This window comes from Temnothorax nylanderi, unplaced genomic scaffold (genome assembly GCF_030848795.1).
Source record: "Temnothorax nylanderi isolate EJ_2023f unplaced genomic scaffold, tnyl_v1.0 TNYL_tig0228_pilon, whole genome shotgun sequence".
NCBI classification, from domain to species: Eukaryota; Metazoa; Arthropoda; class Insecta; order Hymenoptera; family Formicidae; genus Temnothorax; species Temnothorax nylanderi.
In genome coordinates, this window is record NW_027249290.1 from 1 (window position 1) to 21,909 (window position 21,909).

A 21,909-nucleotide genomic window follows, 5' to 3' on the forward strand; every position below is an offset into this window, starting at 1 on the left:
ACTCTCAAGCATTATTATTTTAACAGAGACTTAATATGTTTTAATTACAATCGATTAAACGACTTTGTGTGTCCGACCAACAGTGGGGAAGATACTTTAATTACAAATTTGATTTGCTTTGCAATAAAAGTTGTGTAATTGTAAATTATTTAATTATAAGTTTTACTATGCAATAAACATTTAATTAAAATTTATGTATTATACAATAAACATATTTAAATTTATTTTTTACTTTTGCCACGATTTTATTTTTGTATCAGCAACGAATTTTGGACTACAGAGAAAGTTTCCTTCTTGGTACGGGTATCTGCTATTGTGTAATCTGATATACGCGCTACCTGAGAACTTGTTTTCTTTGTGTGGCTGGGGTTGTTGAAAGGTTAGGTTAGGTCGTTAGACCGTTGAGTTCATTCAAATCGAGCAAGAGCTAGCGTTCGGAACATACAGCGTGTAGTGCAAAAAGTGAAAAAAATATTGTCAGAAAAATGCAAGAGCCAAGTACTAGTGAAAGTGTAGAACAGAATATATCGGATTCAAACTCGGAAGCAGAGAGCCTTGGGAAGGATGATGATATGAAAATAACTTGACTAACGCTCTTATATATTGTAAGAGTTTGCTGGAAGCAGAAAATCTGCTAACAAATACACCACCAGCACAAATATCGCACGCTTCTATCGCTATGGGCGAAGCAATTTTTAATGAAATTATGTTTATGTTGGACGATCGCAAAATAATAATAGATGAAGATCTAATAGGTGCCGAAGATATTGACATTGACAATGCAGAAGAATATGAGGAGGTATGTTTGAATTTTTGCTAATATTTTTTGTTTTTTTATTTCTTGAGTCAGCGTAATAGATAAAAATAATATAGCATGCAATGCAATTCCTTTGCTTATAGTGTATACCTCGTGAAAGTCCAGAATTCCAGCCAGAATTGCCATTTTCCCCTCGCAATTATGAATATATACCATTATCGTATAAAGAAAAAGCAGTTGCTCTTGCCGAGATGCATCCGCAATGGACTTTAAAAACTTTACAGAGGCAAGGTTGCCATAAGTTAAAAAATAAAAAATGCTGCGTATATGGAAAGAAGATGTTAAACGAGGAGGAACAAAAATTGACAAATGGAAATACATTGAAACGCAAACATTCGAACACTTTACAGAAGCAAGACAGTGTCTTGAGCAGGTATAATTTTGGAAAATATTTATATTATAAAATTTTTATTATAAAATATTTATATTATAAAATATTAATATTATCAAATAACGATTTTAGAAAAGTACATTAACATCAATTTTTAGATAACAACAAGAACTCTACAGCAATGGGCGATGGCGACAGCTTTTCCATTATTAAATGATAATTTCAGTTTTTCTGCCAGCTCTAGTTGGACCGATAGATTCAAACAGAAGTATAAAATTCGGCAAAGGAAAATAACCAGATACATAAGCAACAGAGATCACGCAACCTTGGAAGAAACTTTGGAGGCAGCAGAACGATTTCAAACACAAACGAGGGCAATTATGCCCGAATTTGATTGTAATTTCATTATTAATACGGATCAGACGGGATGTCAGTACCAAATTCCATATAATAGATCGCTCGCACCAAAAGGCTCAAAGACCGTCCTTATCAAAAAGAAAAGCTTGCATAATATTTCTCATTCGTATACTGCACAATACGCCATAACTGCATCGGGCAAAATGTTACCTGTGGTTTTCTTGTGCATGCAGGAATCGACAGGAAAATTTGGTCCGACGGTGCAAAAAAAAGTAGATACATTAATAAGCGAATATAAAAATGTTTTGTTTCGTGTTCAAAGTCGGGCAAATTAACAAAACATATATATACCGACTATTTAAACATTGTTTGTCTCCGTATGTTGTAGACAATAAATTTTGTTATTGATAGACTCGTGGGGAGGTCAAACCGATTTAACGTTGTATGATGATATTTTCGAAGATGAAACAAATAGAGCATCGTGTACTGTTAAGGTGATTCCTCCGAAATGCACCCCTCTTTGTCAGCCGTGCAATGTATATTTTTATCGACAGGTAAAAAATTTTATAAAGCGATTGCAAAATTGTTCATTTTTATTACAACAGCAGCGAGAAATCGGTACTCGAGAGGACGCAATAAAAATACATTCGCTGCTGTTACATCAATTGAGCGCTCCCGTTTTTCAACCGATGCTTTATATGCTTGGTACGCATCAAAATTAATAGAAGAGAGGCCAATATTTTTAAATATGAATGATATTTGTTTTCCCATAACAGTAGTAAAAAATTGTGCATCTGCAAAAGTGTAGGTTTTATTCAATGTGCTCATTGTAAAAAGATATTATGTTTTGAATGTTTTTATGATAAATACCATCCTAAAACATGTAATCTGTCTCATTGTGAATCTGATTCCGAAGATGAATAATAAATTTTGATTATTAGAAATAAAATTTTTATGAGTTTTATACATAAAAACAGTCTAATTTTTTTTTGGCTTCCTTTGTATACTTTCCTTTTTGTAGTATTAAATGTTTATTGCATAGTAAAACTTATAATTAAATAATTTACAATTACACAACTTTTATTGCCAAATCAAATAAATTAATTAAATAATTTGTAAATATAATAAATGTTGTAATTAAAACATATTAATTTCTCTGTTAAAATAATAAATGCTTGAGAGTTGGGTCGTATCGCTTTACCATGAATTAGTGGGAGGGTAGGACTACAACATATGTTAGACTCGCCGGAATCGGAGGGGGCCATGTTTGGTGTTCCCCTTGTAAGTTGTATTACAGGTTATTGTTAATGTAGTTTTGTCGCATTGATCGACGGCAACGCCTGGGAGTGCGAGTACTCTGGGCCGTCTCAATCTGTTTTATATATTCGCGATCACGCACGTCGACGACTACGCCTGGGAGTATTAAAACTCTGAGTCGTATTGATAACGTTTTTAATTCGTTCCTTCGATCGCGAGGACCTTCGATCCTAACTCAGCGCTTGACTACTCGATACTGACTCGCGGCCGAGTCGACGCTTCCTTATATATCCTAAATTCGAAGCTTGTTATTGCCGGCCATCTGCAGATCAAAAACACCGCGTATCTACATCGAAAACGTCGAGAAAACAGATCGCCGGGATCAAAGGAGGGCCGCGAATCGCGAAGATAATTGTTTCCGTCGCGGCTGAGACCGCCGAAAGGACGCTATGTAAGCATGTCGGATGGTCCTTTTTTCGTGGAGAGACGAATGTGTCTGTTATATGTTTATGCTTGTACGTGCGTGAACGTGTTTGAATATTTTTATCGAGTTTTATTTATTGTGCACGATTAATATGAAGCGCTATACGCAACAGATGTTTTAAGTCGTAAGTCGTAAGAATTGGCCAATTACAGTTCATTATTCTTCGACCGCAAGGAGAATAATGGACTGTGATTGGTCAATTCTTACGACTACGACTTACAACACCCATTGTAGATCGGGTCTTACAGAAAAGTAGCAGTTTCATTGGCTTAAACCGAAACTCGGACACAGTTCTAGCATCGTGGACACAAGGCTTTAAGCCTTGTGTCCACGATGCTAGAACTGCGTCCGAGTTTCGGTTTAAGCCAATGAAATTGCTGCTTTTCTGTAAGAGCTGTAAGTTAATTGGCTTAAACCGAAACTCGGACGCAGTTCTAGCATCGTGGACACAAGGCTTAAAGCCTTGTGTACACGATACTAGAAATCGGTCCGAGTTTCGGTTTAAGCCAATCAACTTGCAGCTCTTACAGAAAAGCAGCAGTTTCATTGGCTTAAACCGAAACTCGGACCGATTTCTAGTATCGTGTACACAAGGCTTTAGAAGTATTTAAGATAATCTGTAAATATAATGCTGGGTCTACAATGCGAGTCGCAAAGTCGTGAGTCGCAAGAATTGACCAATCACAGTCGATTATTCTCCTCAAATTCGACTGTGATTGGTCAATTCTTGCGACTCACGACTTTGCGACTCGCATTGTAGACCCAGCATAACAATTGATTAAGAACAAGTCTTAGGCCCAGTTCAACAACGGCCAGTTAGCTTAACCAGTAGTTAACTCTCACTCTCCGTTTCTTTCTAACCTTTGAGGTTAGAAAGAGACAGAGAGTGAAAGTTAACTATTAGTTAGGGCTCAGTCACAAAGAGAAAAATAAGGAATAAGATAAAGGAATAAGGAATAAGGAAATGTCGCATCTCACTTTAGTACATGTACATTAAAGTGAGATGCAACATGCCTTATTCCTTATTCCTTTATCTTATTCCTTATTTTTCTCATTGTGACTGAGCCTTTAAGCTAACTGGCCATTGTTGAACTGGGCCTTAGTGCGCATTCAGTATGCACTAGTGCAAGCGCCCGAATTCGCTATTAGTGACCGCTGTTATGCTGGGTCTACAATGCGAGTCGCAAAGTCGTGAGTCGCAAGAATTGACCAATCACAGTCGATTATTCTCCTCAAATTCGACTGTGATTGGTCAATTCTTGCGACTCACGACTTTGCGACTCGCATTGTAGACCCAGCATTACACGTCGGGTTTAATAACATCGGTAGTTCTTAGGCTGGCAAATCACAGCTATTCCCTTCTTCTGAAGAATGAGTGTGATTGGCTAGTCTAAGAACTACCGATGTTATTAAATCCGATTAACGGCGCCGTGTAACAGCGGTTAGTAAGGCCCGATCTACAATAGATAGAGTAAGCTGTAGTAAGCCTCAAGATGTAAGAAATTGACCAATCACAGTTGATTATTCTCCTCACATTCGCCTGTAATTGGTCAATTTCTTACGGCTTGAGGCTTACTACAGCTATTGTAGATACGGACTAAAGAAACGCGAACTTGTTCCTCCTTCTAATTGGTCAGTTATAGACCAATAAACAGCAGGGCGTACGATCATAAGATGGCGGCGGCGGCAAAGTTGGAATCTACTAGGACTCTAGGGAACAGTGACGTAGGGATCAGTGGGGATACTGGGGATTGGGCGAATTTTTGAAAACATCGGTGAGGTAATCGATCGATCGAACCAACTGCCCATCCCTTTACTCCTATTTATCGATAAATTGTCCGAAGGCGATTGTATCGCGGATCGCGGCTCTCGCGGGCCTCTCGCGGCCATCATAGAGAGGCTCAGTTGCTCAGTTCCCAACTTGCCACTTTGCCAGCTCCAGTTTCTCGGTCGGTGATGTTAACGCTGGTGCTCGTTACGGATTCTGGGAAAAATCACGGAATAAAGGGCGTGTAAGATGTACGAGTGCCAGAGCTCTCGGACTCTTGGCTCGGTCACGGCCTCGGCCTCATCGGCCTCGGTGACGCTGCCGGGAGCGACGAGCGCGTGGAACGCGAGAGCAGCGCGCAGATACAATCGTCTGGCTTAGCTGTCGAGCACTGTCGAGAGCAACGAAAGCCATCGGGCAATCGGGCAATCGGGCGATCGGGCGTTCGGGCTGCCAGCGCAAGGAGACGGAGATGTTAAGCTAAGGACCGCGGAACGGCACCACGGACGTCTCGGCCGATTTCTCGCGATTGCTGACGATATGCCCTTTGGAAATCCCACGAACTTTTCTTACAATTAGACAAGCGCGCGTGACTCTCGAGCACTCGGTGAAATGTTTTCGTCGCCGGCGTCAGCGGTGGGCGAGCCGTCGGGCTACGACTTTCAGAAGGAGGAGAACGCTGCCAAGTGGAAGGGAGTGTTTGTCAACTCCCTGCGCAAGGTACATCTTTCGTTGCTCCGATTCTTCGATTCCGCTCCGCTCCTTGTCGCTTCATCTATCTCTATCTCCTTCTCTCTACCTCTCTCTATCTCTCCCTCCCTCCCTCCTTCTCGCTCGTACCATGCCCCCGTCTTGTATACCTCGCTTTCTTGTCTTTTACTATCCCGTTCTATCCCCTCCATCTCACCCCCGCGCCTCTCCTTCTCGTGTTTTGTTCGCTCCAGCGCTCGATCATTTTTCGTCCCAATGATTTTACGTCGAGGCTGGATCGATCAACGACACCGACCGACGTCATCGCCGTGCGCGGCCACCATATGATTTCTCAAATGCCTTCCTGTCAACATCGACGATTGGTAGATTTTTTTATATCGTATCCTCGCGCTTATCTCTACTCTCCGACTGTCAACTCTCCTTCGTCGACGTATCTGTCCCAAAGTATATTTTGTAATATAATTGTGTATCTTTAGCCAATAATATAATTGACAACAGCAATATACTATAAATACTTGCGTTAATAGTCAAGAAAAACATTTTCTCGTTACTTTATAGGTACTAGAACAAGTACATCCTAGTCTCGAAGCTCGCCAAGATGCCTTAGACTATGTGGAGAGTTTAATTTTAAGAATGCTAGGCATGCTTTGTGGACATCCACCTCCACAGACTCCTCAAGATGTAGAGGAAAGAGTAAGACGGACGTTTCCTACACCTATCGATAGATGGGCTCTACGTGATGCGAGAGACGCTCTAGAGAAAGGGAAAAAGAAGTCGCCGTTAGTACTACCAGTTGACAAGATTCATCAGCTATTACAAAAAGTACATATCTATGGCACAGTTTATTTACACATTTGCATGCAAGTTCAAGAATCTTATATAAAACCGTGTAATCAAACTTGTGTAATTGTAATACATGTTTTTTTTTTTTTTTTAATAGGAAGTATTACAGCACAAAATTGACTCGCAAGTCAGCCTGTTTGTAGTCGGTGTTTTGGAATATATTTCTGCTGATATTTTGAAGGTTGGTAGTTCGTTGTTGTTCGAAATATTAAATTATTCTCAGCCCTCGCTCGTTTCCATTTCAAAAGAATTGCCTGGAAATATTTAACATTACTTTCTTTTCAGCTAGCTGGAAATTATGTCAAGAATATTCGCCACGTAGAGATTTCGTGTGAGGATATAAGAGTCGCGATGTACGCGGATATGGTAAGACATTGTTTGTAGAAATATGTAATTTGTCTTGTTTCTCCGTACTGCACCTTAATTAACCAACATACATTCTGTATCGTGTCTTACCATTTGCATTTTAAGACTGATTTGAGTATATCCATATATATATATATATATATATGCATATTTAAATTGTGAATATTAATATATATGTTTGTAATATATATATGTAATATATATGTAGATATATTATAAGTGTACCATGATATTAATAGTTTTATCATGTGATACTTAAAATATTTCGAATCAGTCTTATAAAATATCTAGACACAATGGTACACATAGTTTATGAGGCTTGTATAGAGGAAACGTGATTAAAACGAGTGGTGTTACATCGCATTAAATAGGCAGTAGAGAAATATAATACCTTGCTAGTAATAGTTTACTTATTACTTGTCGATTCAAGTTAGTTTCTTTTATCCCACTTGCCTAATTCACTTGAAAATGCATTATCTAGTTTATATTAGCTTGATAAAAAATGGAAATTGTAAATTTTTTTTCATACACCGTAATTTGAAGCATCTACTACTAGCGAGGTAGCACACTAACGAATTTCAGAATTGGCTACACTAGGCTAATTGTGGCTGCATATATTCTATGCTTGATTACATGCTTTCCACTAATATATAACAACTCCAACCATGTTCATTCTTCGCTCATGCTGTTCTAGGTGGTACGTACTCGTGATTGCACAGAAAAGATTCAAGGTGTCATAATATTTTTTTGCTATCTTTGTATTGTTTTTAGAAAAAGTTACATTTGATCTTACATCTTCTTTTTGTTTTTCTATTATTGTTCCTCAGCTTAAAAGACTTCTTATTGTTTCCTACTAGATAATTTATTGGAAAAGTTGACTAGATGATCTATTGCAACTTTCGTTACATAATACAAGAAAGATAAAATCATAATACTATTTATATGAGTAAAATATGTAATTATAATGTCGCAATTACAAAATTTATTTAGGAAAGGCACTTTTATAATACTTCAATTGATTGCAAGAAGATTTAAAATATGTCCGACATGTTTTTTAAATCGTTTTGATCATATTTTTCTAATTCGTGAATATAAATAAAATTCATAAAATAAGTTTAAGATTTTGGAATTAGAGAAAATATATTTAACAACTTACAAGTTTTTTTTTCTTAATACAAAAGTTTTGGATAAATACTTTATCTTGGTTATCTAGTTGTTTTGTGCACAAATATTGTGTTATTTCCCTCTTGTTTCTTCTTTAACAACATATATAACTTACTGCTTGTTTAAAGAATTGCTTGTTGATATATTTCTTTTATACAATGTATGCAGAATAATTATGTTTTAGCATCAACATCAAACGTAACGTTAGAGCAAATTAAACATCAGTAAGCTTTCTTCAACTTTTTCAATGTTTTCCACTTTTTTATAGCTAGCCATAAAAGAAATATAATTTGTTAAAATTGCGTAATTCTTTCTATGTGCAAAGTATGTGTTTTTATCTTTTTTAAATGTAGAGAATTAATATAAAATGTAAATCATATACACGATATTACCATGTTTATGCTAATTATACTGTAGCATGCATTTAATAATATACATGTGAATATACATATTGACAAGAAGCATTTTAACGCATACAAATTGTTATGGAAAAATTTTAATAATAGCTTCTGTTGATCTTTTTTAATCACTTTTGTATTGCATGCTATTGCGGTGGTTATTTTTGTCATTGATACAAAATTATGATAAACATTCTAACTATTAAATATTCCATTTGCTATTTTTTCTTTTGATATTGATGTTTGGGATATTAAAAATATTGGAAATAATTATTTGAAACAATGTAATTTATCAATAGGTACTGATGGACATGTTTCACCAAGATGATTGTACGGAAGGTCCACAAAGTAGCTTGAGTGCAGTTGTTTCGCAGACTTATGAAGAGTCTGTTCGAGATCTCATTCATGATGAACGACATTACATACGTGACTTACATATGATTATCAAGGTAATAATGTCATAGATGTTGTTAGGGAATAAATTAAAATTTTATCGAGAAAGATTTAAAAAATAATTTCCATTATTAGGTATTTCGTGAAGAAATTGCAAAGTTAGCGCAAGATAAAAGCGAACTTGAGACGCTTTTCAGTAATATTACAGATATTTATGAAGTTACTATGACATTACTCGGCAGTTTAGAAGATATAATGGAAATTACGGAAGAGAAGCAAACACCTACAGTTGGTTCGTGCTTTGAAGAATTAGCAGAGGCAGCAGAATTTGATGTTTATATAAAGTATGTATTATATTTGTGCGATATATGTAAAATTCTTACTAATTATATTATATCTTTAGATATGCGAAAGATATTAATAGTCCAGCTAGTCGGGAAGTTTTAACAAATTTATTGTCAAGACCGGAAGCTAGTACGGCTTTGCGGGCAGCAGGCCATGGTTTTAAGGAGGCTGTTAAATATTATTTACCAAAACTTTTGTTGCAACCTATATGGCATTGTTTCCTGTATTTTGATTACATAAAGGTACCTTTTTACTTGGTATGCGTATATACAAAATTATTTTTACAACAATCTACTTTTTATATTTCAAAATCTTAGGTTTTACAGAAGCGCACACCTAATACAGAGGATGGCGAAACTCTGGAACAGGTGCAAGGTTTGTTAAGACCACTACAAATGGAATTAATGCAATCTGTAGCAAATCTTCCAAAAAAGGATACGGGCTTACGAATGCAGAGCAGAGCAAGAAGACAGGCGGCATTAGAGAAAACTAGTGAACTACAAAAGACTGTCGACGGTTGGGATCAAAGAGATATCGGGCAGTGTTGCAATGAGTTTATTAGAGGTAATAAAAAAAGATTTCTTTATCTCTCGATATCTTCAACCATTTCTTTTAATCATTAATAGTTATATATCATTATATATAATGTTTATACAGAGGATACATTGAAAAAGGTGGCTAGTAATGGACGAAGATTAACAGAAAGAAAGGCCTTGTTATTCGATGGTTTATTAGTATTGTGTAAACCAACTGGTAGTAAAAGAGTCAGTGTTACTGTTGCAGCAGGTATTGTTGCAGTCGGAGTAGGTGGACATTCAGCTCATCAAGGTGAACTCCGACTGAAAGAGAGACTTTTTATTAGAAAAGTCGATATTATTGATAGAGAAGATACTGAAGGTAAACGTATATACAACTCTATTGTAATTTGTGTTAACATTTGTAATCTTCCTAATTAAAATATTTTTTATATAGAATTAAAAAATGCTTTTGAAATTGCACCAAGGGACCACCCTAATGTTATTCTTGTTGCCAAATCTGTCGAAGACAAGAATAATTGGATGGCGGATTTAGTGATGTTGAATACAAAAAGTATGTTAGAAAGAACTTTAGATAGTATCCTCTTGGACGAGGAAAGAAAGCACCCATTGAGGCTACCTCCATCTCACTTGTATAAATTTACTGAACAAGATAGTCCAGAAAATATTGTTTTGGAGGCCAGGGAAAATGGTGGTGTTCCCTTGATTAAGGGCGCAACTTTGGTAAAGTTAGTAGAGAGATTAACTTACCACATATATGCTGATCCAGCTTTTGTAAGAACATTCCTTACTACTTACAGGTAAGTAATGGTAGCATACTGTACCAATTCTTTTCACATATGAGATAAATTATTTATTAATGATTTATTTATTGTAACGATTATAGGAGTTTTTGCTCACCTCAAGAATTATTAACATTGCTAATAGAAAGATTCGATATACCAGATCCTTCATTGGTCTATGGTGAAGAAGACAAACCTTCTGTATGTAAGATAGCTAGAGAAGATTGGAAAAGATATAGGAAAGAATTTTGTCAACCAGTGCAGTTTAGAGTTTTGAACGTTTTAAGACACTGGGTTAGTAACATTTTTTAATTTTCCCTTACAGATTCTCTTAAATATCATTATTCGCAGTTTTATTTTCTTACATGAATTTTCTTAGGTGGATCATCATTTTTACGATTTCGAACGAGATAGAAATCTTTTAGAAAGATTGCAATTGTTTTTGGATACTGTTAGCGGTAAATCTATGCGGAAATGGGTTGATTCGGTAATAAAAATTGTACAAAGAAAATGCGAGCCGTCGGAACAACGACCTATCACATTTAGTTTTGAACGATCTCCTCCACCGATTGAGTGGCATCTTAAAGTTCCTGAGGAAGAATATGGAATACTTACGGTATACAGATGATTTCTTCTTTAATTAATTTTTTTATAATATCTCCCTAACACCTTGATACATTTAAGATATTAATTACCATTACCAAAATTACCATTACTGAAATAACTTATAAATTACAGTTACATCCTATCGAATTAGCGAGACAATTAACACTATTGGAGTTCGATCTGTATAGAACAGTAAAACCTTCCGAGTTAGTCGGCTCTGTATGGACAAAAAAGGATAAGGAAAAAACATCACCAAATCTGTTGAAGATGATTAAGCATACAACAAATGTAAGCTTTTATTTAAAGTCATCGTAAATATATCGTGATATAAAATGCCTGTTGTGTTACGTTACTATGTGACACTAATTTGATTTTTACTGCGGTTTAATAGTTCACAAGATGGTTAGAAAAGACAATAGTAGAGGCTGAAAATTTCGACGAGAGATTAGCCGTTATATCACGTGCAATCGAAGTAATGATGGTGTTGCAAGATCTCAATAATTTTAACGGCGTTCTGGCCGTTATCAGTGCTATGGGATCGGCTTCGGTTTTTAGATTAAAATTTACATTTCAAGTATGAGCAATATATGTACATATATATAAAATTAAAATCAAAATTCTTGTATCAAACTATTTTTTTACATGGTTATTTTTATAGCAATTGCCAGCACGATTAGAAAAAGCATTGGAAGAAGCACGAGAGCTCAACAACGATCATTTTCGGAAGTATCAAGAGAAATTAAGATCTATCAATCCACCTTGCGTACCATTCTTTGGTAAGTATTACAAAGTAATGACCCCTTATTAGAGAATTACGACAGAAAGTTAAATTCTTTTTCATTGTTAGGTATGTACTTGACTAATATTCTGCATATTGAAGAGGGAAATCCGGATTATTTACCGGGAAGTCCGGAGCTTATTAATTTTAGCAAACGTCGAAAAGTAGCAGAAATAACTGGTGAAATACAGCAGTATCAAAATCAACCCTATTGTCTTTTAGTGGAGTCTAGAATAAAACAATTTCTTGAAAACCTGTGTCCTTTTGATCCCAATATGAAAGATGCGGATATAAGCAATTATTTGTACAATAAAAGTTTAGAAATTGAGCCAAGAGGATGCAGGCAACCTCCACGATTCGTAAGCGTTACTTGATACAGCATATCAAAATTGTCTTTCACGTTTTACATTTTAAAATTTTTGCAACAGCCGCGTAAATGGCCAGAATTGAACTTGAAATCGCCAGGAATCAAAGCCAGAAGCGGAAGATTACCAGCTCCGTTACATGTGGTAGCGTCTAGCGTAAGATTACACGATTCTTTAGCAGACACGTTTCCCCACGAATTACCGGAAACCCCTCCACATGGATCACAAATTACAGTTCCACATATAGTGGATCACAGCGTTTTTGCGCCTGTCTTATTTGGTATGCATCTAAATTTAAATCACGTATTAACAATAATTATGAATATATAACTCTTGTCATTTTTCCGTAGCAACTGTGCCACCTCCAGCATCACCTAGTCCACCTAGTATGTCAGCAATTTCGATTGCTTCATCGAGTAGCAGCCCTCAATCTCCTGTACATTTCTTTACTCCGCATCATCAAAGTAATCACTTCATCTTTAATACCAGCACTATAAATAGCATGATAAGTGCTACAACGTGTCTACCGTTGCCAGGTGGAAGCCCCAGTGCAATACCAACACCGTCGTCTCCCAATAATATACCTCCTAGCCAACTTCCACCACCTCTACCACCTAGAACTAAACCACGAGAAAATTCATGTAGCGGATCACCACAACAAGTAAGATTCCAAGATTAACTAACAATAAGATTCATTTAATTTGAAAAAATTTCAAATTCAATACCGAGATATCTCTATATAGCAAGATTTAAAAATATTACGAATTTAGATTTCCTCTCAAGGAAAATGTTATTTTTAAATCAAATTATTTTTGGTTTATTCGATAAAATTATTGAAAAAAAATATCGATATTTACTAATTTTATTATTGTTATGTTGGATAATATCAGATTTTTTGACAGATTGCATCGAATTTATATTTCCGTATATTGCATTAATAGAGTAGAAATATCTCTGCACATCAAGATATATGAAAAATAGGATAAGTATTGATTTTCTTCGAGAAAGTAAGAAATTTGATTGAACAACTTTAGGCAAAACAAGCTCCAAACGCACCAATTCTCCCTCCGAGAGATGATATCTCACCACCGCCGTTACCACCACGACCTGTAACATTACCACCACGACTTCCAGCGACGCTAAACTCGAGTAGTTCGGCATTATTGACTCGCCGAAATTCCACGTTAGAAAATACATGCTGTACTATCGTTCATCCGCGGAGACATATGTCTTTCAATAGCCCTAGCCCTACAAAACTTCCACCAACGCAGCCTAACGGTGAGATATTATGTCGCGTTTATATAACGGATTATGTGTTTATATAACGGATATTTATTTTCGTACTATTGCGTTTCAGGATCAGTGACGCCGAGGTTACCACCAAAACCTTTACCGGGACGTCCACCTACTACCATGTTTAATTTTAACTCTCCTCCCGGACCTAGTTAAGTGTTGCCCTTCCGTTTTATTTTTTTACTTTGTTGAAAAAAAAAACATTTTCAGTCGCAGCTTAGTCCATTCGGTAAGTTAAATAAAGCTGAAATCTTCCTTGCCATGCAAATTGTAAATAAGGTCTAATAGATTGATGGATTCAAAATAAAGTATTTATTATGATAAACCATTAAATATGAAAATATCAAAAATATTAAGTGGTGATTTGATAATTTTGACAACTATTTTGATAAATTTTCAAGTCTGTTGTTTGAAATAGCCAATGCTTTGTGGTCACCATATTTTATAATCTTACCGAATAGACTATGCTCAATATCAGTTACCTGAATGGCTTCCTTCCTTTAAATCCCCGTCTCTCCTTCAAACACAACTGTGATATAGTTTCCATTAAAAAATATGTTAATGTAATTAGACATTTAGATTTTAAAGTAATAGACGTAAGAAAGTGATGTGTATCGAAATGAATATACATATATATATATATATATATATATATATATACACAAACATGTATACATATTACACACACACACACACACACACACACACACACACACACACACACATATATATACATACATATATACATATATATATATGTATATATATATATATATATATATATATATATATATATATTGAATCAATATCAAGAAAAGTATACATGGAAAATATATATATATATATATATATATTGAGAGGGAAAGGGAGAGAGACAGGGGGAGAAAGAGAGGGAGAGGGGGAGAGAGAGAAAGAGAGAGGAGAGAGAGAAAATACATGTATATTATTATAAATATATTCTATATATATATACATAATAGATTGTAATAATTTCTAGGAAAAAAAATATGGCATTATGTAAAATAAAAAAGTATATTGTGTAACAGTATGTTTGTAATTTTTACCTTACATCTGCGTTTTTTACAGTGCATCTGGTAATAATTAGGGGCGAGGAATGTTGAAAAGCGTAAGTGTAAATTTATTATAGGACTTGGGCTTATAAGTTATTTGGAAATGATACTGAAAATAGGAAATGTTTACATAATAGAGAAGATTTGGCTTGATTTTATGGGACTTGCCATACTGTGGAGCTATCGCTGCGTTTACTATGCCTAACATCAGCGTGAGTATCTAGAGCGTCGCTCAATTTGCTCGATTTGCTGAATCGTCTAGCCCAGCTTCCTCTACCGATACTTCCCGCCTCTCTTAAAACCGAAAGTAAATCGTCTTCGTCTTCTTTCCCTTTTATTTCCTTTTCGTACTTTTCTTCCTGAGCGATCAATCGTTCGCGTTGCAGCTGAGTTGTCAGAGAATGCGGTACAGCCGGTATCACGTAACTCATAATACCGGTAAGTGCGAAAACCTGTAAAAAAAAAGTATTCCCTCCATCGAAACAATCAATTTATTATCTCTATATTAGTAAAAGAACGAGTCGACTTACAACGTGCTCGAAGACAACGACAAAAGCTAAACGCGCGGCGAAAACGTGCCAGTACTGTGGGCTGAGTCCATAAGGATCATTATAGTGATCTGGACCATTTCTGTAGCCTCTGTACTGACACGTCTCTGGATGTTCGCCATCTATGTCGCTCTTCATATCGTCGCGATAATCGGAAGTATTAAATTCTGACAGAGAGCTATCGATGTAACCCACCAAATCTTCAGTGGGCGAATAAACGAACGTGTACACGCTTCGTGGGATAAAGTCGGATGTGTACGCGATAACAAAGGCCTGGAACATGTATATTTTGTAACCGAGGGCTAGGGCGACTTGTGCGATTCGATAAATTTGTTTGTATGTGCGTGCGTACATTCGATACCACCGCCACGTAAGTTACACCCCTAAGAATACCGGACCAAGCGCCAATATCTTCTACTCGCTCGGCTAACGGTCTCCGAGCCTCCTTGACCATTTTGTACGCGTCTAATCTTATCTCAGCGATATTATTCAGTAAAGCGAATAGAGGCGCTAATGGGAACGCTGCTACGAATAATGTTACAAACCCATACTGCAGAACTATAAATATCATAAAAAGGCAAAATATATCTGTAAAAGATATCTGTAAAAAGGTATTTCTCTGTAAAACGCATAGTGTGTGAGACTCACTCATCTCTAAATATTCATCGAATAAAGCTAGTCTTCCTGGGTCTTGAAGCTGATAATCTTTCTCCCAACAGGTATATCTTCTACCATGGTTCTTTGTCGCCGCGACTTGCGTTCTCTTGCGCCACCAATTCCACAATTTCGGTGATAAGATTTCGACAAAATTATTGAAGCATTGCTTACCGACCATGATAATTGCAAGTTGAATACAGACTTCCGAAAGACAACCAGCGGGATCGCATACGTCCGTTTTAATACGGTAAAATTCTGAGGCTCTCGCATCTGCATCGCCAGGATGGACGAAAAATCTCCCCTAAAATAAATTAATGATGATGCTCAAACTGAAGCTCAAACAGGTGTTATCGTGTCGCAATGTCATATGTTAATATACCTTATACCTTAAAAAAGGCGATGTAAATCAAAGAAGAGTAAAAGTTGACGAACTCGAATAAAAAGATTTTAAATGTATAACTGGCCTCGTATTCCGTCTGCGTTCTCGGATTTTCCATATTGACCATCCAACGAGCCAGCCGATGATATATTCGCGTGAGTATCATTATTATTACCAAGTTAATGAGGGCGGCGGTTATGGAAGTGAATATTTTCGCGTGTCTTTTTAAAAAACTACCGCTTGCACCGTAAAAGACGGCAACTAACGAAATGCGATACACTATCGTCCCTAAAACCGCTCCGAGGACTACGCATATCTGCGCAAAAGTAATAACGATAATAATCTATGATGAGACATTGTATGTCGAAGAAAATGGAAATGCGTGATATAATTACCATAAAAAATACTATTGAGCCAGTAGCCAAATATCGGGCGGCTTTAGACCACGCGGGTAAATACGGTTCTTTTTCCTTCGTTACGGGATTTATCCGGAACGTTTTAACAGACGTCTCGAATTCAGGTCTGGGCTCTTCATCGTATTCGGCGTTTTGAAGATCCCATTCCCAAACGAGTACGGCTTGTCGCCGTTTCCATAGCTCGAGAAACGTGGTAGCTATTACAGCAATGTCGAAAAAATTAAAGCGAACACGTTAAAACGTGCGTAGATACGCACGATTGTGTGGAAGAAGGTATTTAACTCTTTTTCAAATCTTACCCCAGAAAGACATAAAAATAGCGAAGAAGACAGTCGCGGGATTGTCAAATAAGTAAGTCAACTTCGAGAATATGCAGGAATCGCCGAGTTTTTGATAGTTACATGCTCTATCGCAAAGAGGACACAAAGTAATATTTCCTGAAATGTTGCGTTACATAAAATTAAAAATATTACAGACATTGCAGAATAATTTGTCAAGAGAGTTTGCGAGACTTTTATTATACAAAAATATTGCAATGACGAATATTTACCAGCTATATTAGAATTGCATATCTCTTTGCTGGGAATATTGTCTTCACCCTCCATGCTTCCAAGACCGTAAACGAAGCATAAAAGTCCTACCACTGCTGGTGGATATAAGCATTTCGTGTAAAATCCTAGCCACGCGAAGTAAAGAGCGATTTTCTCGCCAAAATATCGTCTTATTAACCATAACGGCTGTTTTTTATACCTATAAAGATGTATGAAAAAAATCTCAAATATTATATTATGCAACATTGAATACTCGAAGTAATATTTTTCACTACCATTGCGCGGGTCTTGCCCATATTAAGTACAACAGGTATCTATCAAGAATCTCTCCGTTGCGCATAGGTTTATTATAAGGACCCTCGTGCAAAGGAAAACAATCGACATACGTTCCGTCCGCTAAAAGCCTACGAATACCAGATTTTTCATGGTTCTCGTCGTATCTCGCTCGCAATAATATCTGCATCACTATTAACGATCTCTGAGCGGGCGTATAAGCATTATCCCTTTCCTTTACGATAAACCTGCCAAACATCAAGGTTGATAATCAAGTTCGACGATAGCATATATAGCTCTATATATATGTATATATACGATAATAATTTCGCATTATTTAAATACCTTTCCTCACGATCGCCGGAATCTATGTAGTCATAAAAATGTGGTTCCTCGGGATATTTCGACGTATCCCAAGTATGAATTTTATGCATCCATTTGGACCACCGCGCCCATCGCGCCCAGAATTTCGATACTTCTTTGGTACCGTCTGTATCCTGTTTTTTAAAATTCGGATATTATTTACGTGGTATAGAATACGACACCTAGAACATGCCTAATGTATGTCTGGTTTTAAAAAAAGACGTACCCAAGTTTTCATCGGGATCGTTCTGAATTTCTTTGTGGGTAGTTTTAGACTCATTATTTCGGCGTATTGTACTTTGATTTTCCAAGGTATATGTAATTTTAAGAAATACGTTTTTCCGTCAAACGAGCTCTCTTTTGGCTCGAGCTCTAGTTGCAGACCTTCTTTCAAAAGATTCTGTTGAAATACTCGTCTCTGTTCTCGCCGACGAGCTTCCAATTCGGTCATTACTCCTTCGTTCTCTTCCTGGTAGACTAACACTATATCGATTCTTCGTTGGCCGTCGCTAAAATTAAATCGAGTCGATTAGTAATTAATCGCGAAACATTAAACCAATTTTGATAACAATGCTTCGTCTCGCATATGCATGTTTTATATTGAGTAGTTTCTAAAAATAAGGCACCTCCGAAATAAACGCCCTTCGCATTTTCTATCCCCGAGTTGGTCTTTCCCCTTGTGCATCAAGTAACGATAAAAAAATGATAAGACAATCGCTAACATTCTAGATAATTGTATTAAGCTTGTAATAATAGAAACGAGAAACGAGTGCCTATGTCCGTCTATATATATATGTATACGTCTCGTCACTTAATTGTCTAAAGCGCAAACGAGGGTGAACCAAAATAACTCGTGACATATCGCCGTGGTAGACAATTACTCACCGAAAATAAAGTAGTTCGGGATCGATTCCCGTTTCTTTCGGCGGCAACGAATCCCCGGTGGTTTCGGCGAAATCCAGCGAAACTGGCGTTTCCGGTAGCGAAGGGTTAATTTCCGGAGAGGTGGGTGCCGTGAGTTTGGGACCTTGCTCAGTTTCAACAGAATTATTATAATCTTTAGTACGCGTTTGCGGCTCATTTCGCGTTGACGTAACCGTTAACATTTGTCTAATATAATTTCGTTGGATAATGCCGTATACTTGGCAAATTATAGCGAATTATTAATACAGCGTATATATATTGTAAATGTTCTTTAAGCCTCATTGCGCGATTTGCTTCACCTTGAAAGCATCCTTACAATAATATCTATAATTTCGCGGCATAGTTTCGCAAAAGTAGGACGCTATTACGAAAAAGAGCAAAAAGTTAGTAACCAGGAAGTTAGAGCGCGCATTCGTACGGTAATAAAGCCGAGTCAAACGTTGCATTATTAATATCCGATATTCGTGACACGTTGACATTCGTACGCATATTGATCGAGGTTTACTGACATAGCTTTATTGCTGTTATAGACAACCGCGGGTTTCCACGAGAGACTCGTTTTATTCTTTCTATACATCTATACATATGTCGCGTAGGTCGTATGTCCGTATCGAGCACCCAGCTTATGTCTAACAAATTCCGTTATTAAAACGTTATATGACGCGATTATAGGTAAAATTAACTTTCCCATATTGTCGAGCAAACGTGGAATCTCATGCCTCACGTGCTTAAAGCTCGCGGAGAAACTGGAAAACGTTGACATCGAGATCGTTCGATATCGAACGTACCGCGTCAGCCGTGCATCGGCCTTGAAATTAAATCCCGCCGTTTCTTATAGCGGTTCGATTAAACACTAAATTAATTCTTACCGAAGGCATCCTGCGCGATTAAATTCGTTCCAGATGGATACACCGCGCTGGCTCTCGACAATTTTCTCTTGACACTCGCCGGCGTTTCACCGGGCAGCGAGCCGTTTTTGTCGGGCTCACAAATGATGTCTCTATTGGAGTAGACGGACGAGATCAATTCCGCAGATTTCGGCGCATTGCGAGACCCATTGTAGGTCCTGGCCGACTTGGCCGAGGACGCGCGAGAGCTGTTTCCAGAGCCGCTTGATTTCTCGTCGTTGAATTGATGCTCGACTGGGCTATTATCGTCGGGATGAAGAAAAGTGCCCCAACTGCTAGGCCTTCGAACGCGGTGGTTTGGCTAAAATTATTCAGACAAAGCTTACAGAGCTTTTCCAATGGATCATTACCTCCGCTAGCTCGTGTGTCCTATTCATATCCTCGTCTCGGTCATAAAAAATGTCGCAAAAAGTCATTATCGGAGCTTTAATCTCATAATGGAATCGGTGGTGACGCACACGGTGCGAGCAAAAGACAGAAATTAGTTCGCGAAGAATAAAATGGTCAGAGGATCGATATCTTAATCACCTTTAAACATAAAAAATCAACACGAGTTCTCGCTAGCGAAAAAGTGTACTACGCAGTGAAAAAGGAACAGCATATTATGGTAATTACGCCAGTAATTAGACTCGACGAGATAGATTCGAGATAATGAGTATACTTTAGGCCTTGCCCCTTGATGAGATGACAGATGCAGATATCGATCCGAGTTGTTTAGAATGTTTAGATGTATTATTAAGATACGTGCATCCTTTCCGTTCAGATGGATCACTTAGATATTCTCGAAGCGCGAACGTAAACTCGTAAACACGTAAATGTTTCGCGTTATCATTCATTTCATTTTAATTCTCTATATACATATATGTGCTCGTGCTACACACTTCGGGGATGTAGTACTTAGCATATTTATATATATGTATATTACTAAGCGATAACTCACTATGAGAAATATTCTCACATGCGCGGGATGCAAAACCGATTTTTGGAACGGTGCTAAGTATACCTGGCTGTCATCGTCTACTTGCAGCTTGTTATCATCCATGTCGATCTCTTCGTGTTTCTTTTAATAAAGTACGTTCGCGAAGACCGGAAGACTTCCGATGGACAGTGTTCGGAGCGTCGATTGGTCCGATAACATTTTTTCTCTTGTCGAAAACAACGCTTTTTCACGGTGATTGTTCCAACGATCATTTACCGATCTGCGCGCGACGCGCGACGAATCGAGAAGCGTTCTTCATTTCCCACAAGAATCATTTCGGGACGGAATTTGATATTTCCGTAACGCCCGCGCCGTTTAGATATCCGTCGAAACGCTACCAGACACTTCCGGCGAGCTTCCTTGATCACGTCTGATAGTTAATCGCAAGAAAACGAGCATTGATCAGTGTCGATAGCTTGGTCGCGGCGGTGACCTCGCATCGGTTGAACAGTCGTTTAATTATGAATGGAGCACGACGAATCAACCTCGCTCGAAGAAACGCGGTGGTGGTCAACGTTTTGTACTCGAAATACCCTTATAGAGGTACGAGAGAAGACACTTGAAAGAAGCCTCGTTCATTTAATCACCTCGAAGATGTTTTTATGCGGAACATGATCGTTGGTATCGAGTGCATTTGCTACTTTACGGATTCGACACATTTAGATTAATCGTTTAAACATTGTCATCCACTATTTGCCTTCATTATCCCTTCAACTTGATCTTTCAATATCCTCGAGTTTTAACAATATTTTTCAAAATTACTATTAAAATTTTATTTACTTTTTCTCCTTTATATCTCTCTTTAAATCTCTGGTTGTGACGAGCAGCTAAGTCGACGATTTCGGAATTAAAATAGATTTCGGATTCGAAACGAAGGGAAACGGAGCGAAATTGAACATTTCAATACTGAAGTACGCGCGCGTTCGTTATATCTTTTGGTCTTTTTGAACTATTGGAGAACACGAATTAGCGTGGACAAATCGTCCTCGATCGAATCGTTCTTTCGCGACGGTGGTGTGAGATGTACTGACCACAGAGGACAACAGGATACTTATATATCGCGTACATATCGCACGTATGTCCCTTATCTACGTGATCGCACACATTCTACGAGGGTGTACGTGTGCATTACCTTCGCCTTCGGGGGGGGGGGGGGGGCGAAGATTTCACCTATCGCGGGGGTGGAAATGGCCGAGCGGTGGAATGTCGAGGCTTTCGGAATTGCTATGGTTACCCGATGGACACAA

General features: G+C 37.5%; 3 protein-coding genes across 6 annotated transcripts; 2 read left to right on the top strand and 1 right to left on the bottom strand.

Moving 5' to 3' along the window:
* The first annotated feature begins 287 nt into the window (after nt 1-287).
* LOC139779510 (uncharacterized) lies at nt 288-1,855 on the top strand. The gene is made up of 3 exons (XM_071717903.1): nt 288-799; nt 901-1,190; nt 1,307-1,855. Exons 2-3 carry the CDS (start codon nt 1,074-1,076, stop codon nt 1,838-1,840), a joined length of 651 nt encoding a protein of 216 aa, XP_071574004.1. The 5' UTR covers nt 288-799; nt 901-1,073; the 3' UTR covers nt 1,841-1,855.
* Nucleotides 1,856-4,997: 3,142 nt separating this feature from the next.
* Nucleotides 4,998-14,637, top strand: Sos (Son of sevenless). Of its 2 annotated transcripts, XM_071717869.1 has the most exons (21): nt 4,998-5,734; nt 6,284-6,547; nt 6,666-6,749; nt 6,854-6,934; nt 8,796-8,945; nt 9,025-9,233; nt 9,293-9,476; nt 9,552-9,798; nt 9,892-10,131; nt 10,207-10,570; nt 10,657-10,846; nt 10,932-11,168; nt 11,291-11,446; nt 11,550-11,732; nt 11,817-11,934; nt 12,006-12,295; nt 12,365-12,581; nt 12,652-12,765; nt 12,838-12,962; nt 13,336-13,579; nt 13,659-14,637. In XM_071717869.1, exons 1-21 carry the CDS (start codon nt 5,627-5,629, stop codon nt 13,748-13,750), a joined length of 3,897 nt encoding a protein of 1,298 aa, XP_071573970.1. In that variant the 5' UTR covers nt 4,998-5,626; the 3' UTR covers nt 13,751-14,637. The 2 variants fall into 2 exon arrangements, with proteins under 2 accessions (XP_071573970.1, XP_071573969.1); XM_071717868.1 differs by having other exon boundaries at nt 4,999-5,734; nt 12,652-12,962.
* LOC139779495 (anoctamin-4) lies at nt 14,534-21,764 on the bottom strand. Of its 3 annotated transcripts, XM_071717878.1 has the most exons (14): nt 20,687-21,764; nt 19,645-19,984; nt 18,737-18,878; nt 18,078-18,360; nt 17,834-17,985; nt 17,491-17,736; nt 17,215-17,414; nt 16,964-17,101; nt 16,644-16,861; nt 16,256-16,564; nt 15,861-16,170; nt 15,565-15,770; nt 15,195-15,485; nt 14,534-15,116 (listed from the first exon to the last, which is right to left on the bottom strand). In XM_071717878.1, exons 1-14 carry the CDS (start codon nt 20,723-20,725, stop codon nt 14,820-14,822), a joined length of 3,171 nt encoding a protein of 1,056 aa, XP_071573979.1. In that variant the 5' UTR covers nt 20,726-21,764; the 3' UTR covers nt 14,534-14,819. The 3 variants fall into 3 exon arrangements, with proteins under 3 accessions (XP_071573979.1, XP_071573980.1, XP_071573981.1); XM_071717879.1 differs by lacking the exon at nt 16,256-16,564 and having other exon boundaries at nt 20,687-21,762; XM_071717880.1 differs by lacking the exon at nt 20,687-21,764 and having other exon boundaries at nt 18,737-18,882; nt 19,645-19,766.
* Nucleotides 21,765-21,909: the final 145 nt, after the last annotated feature.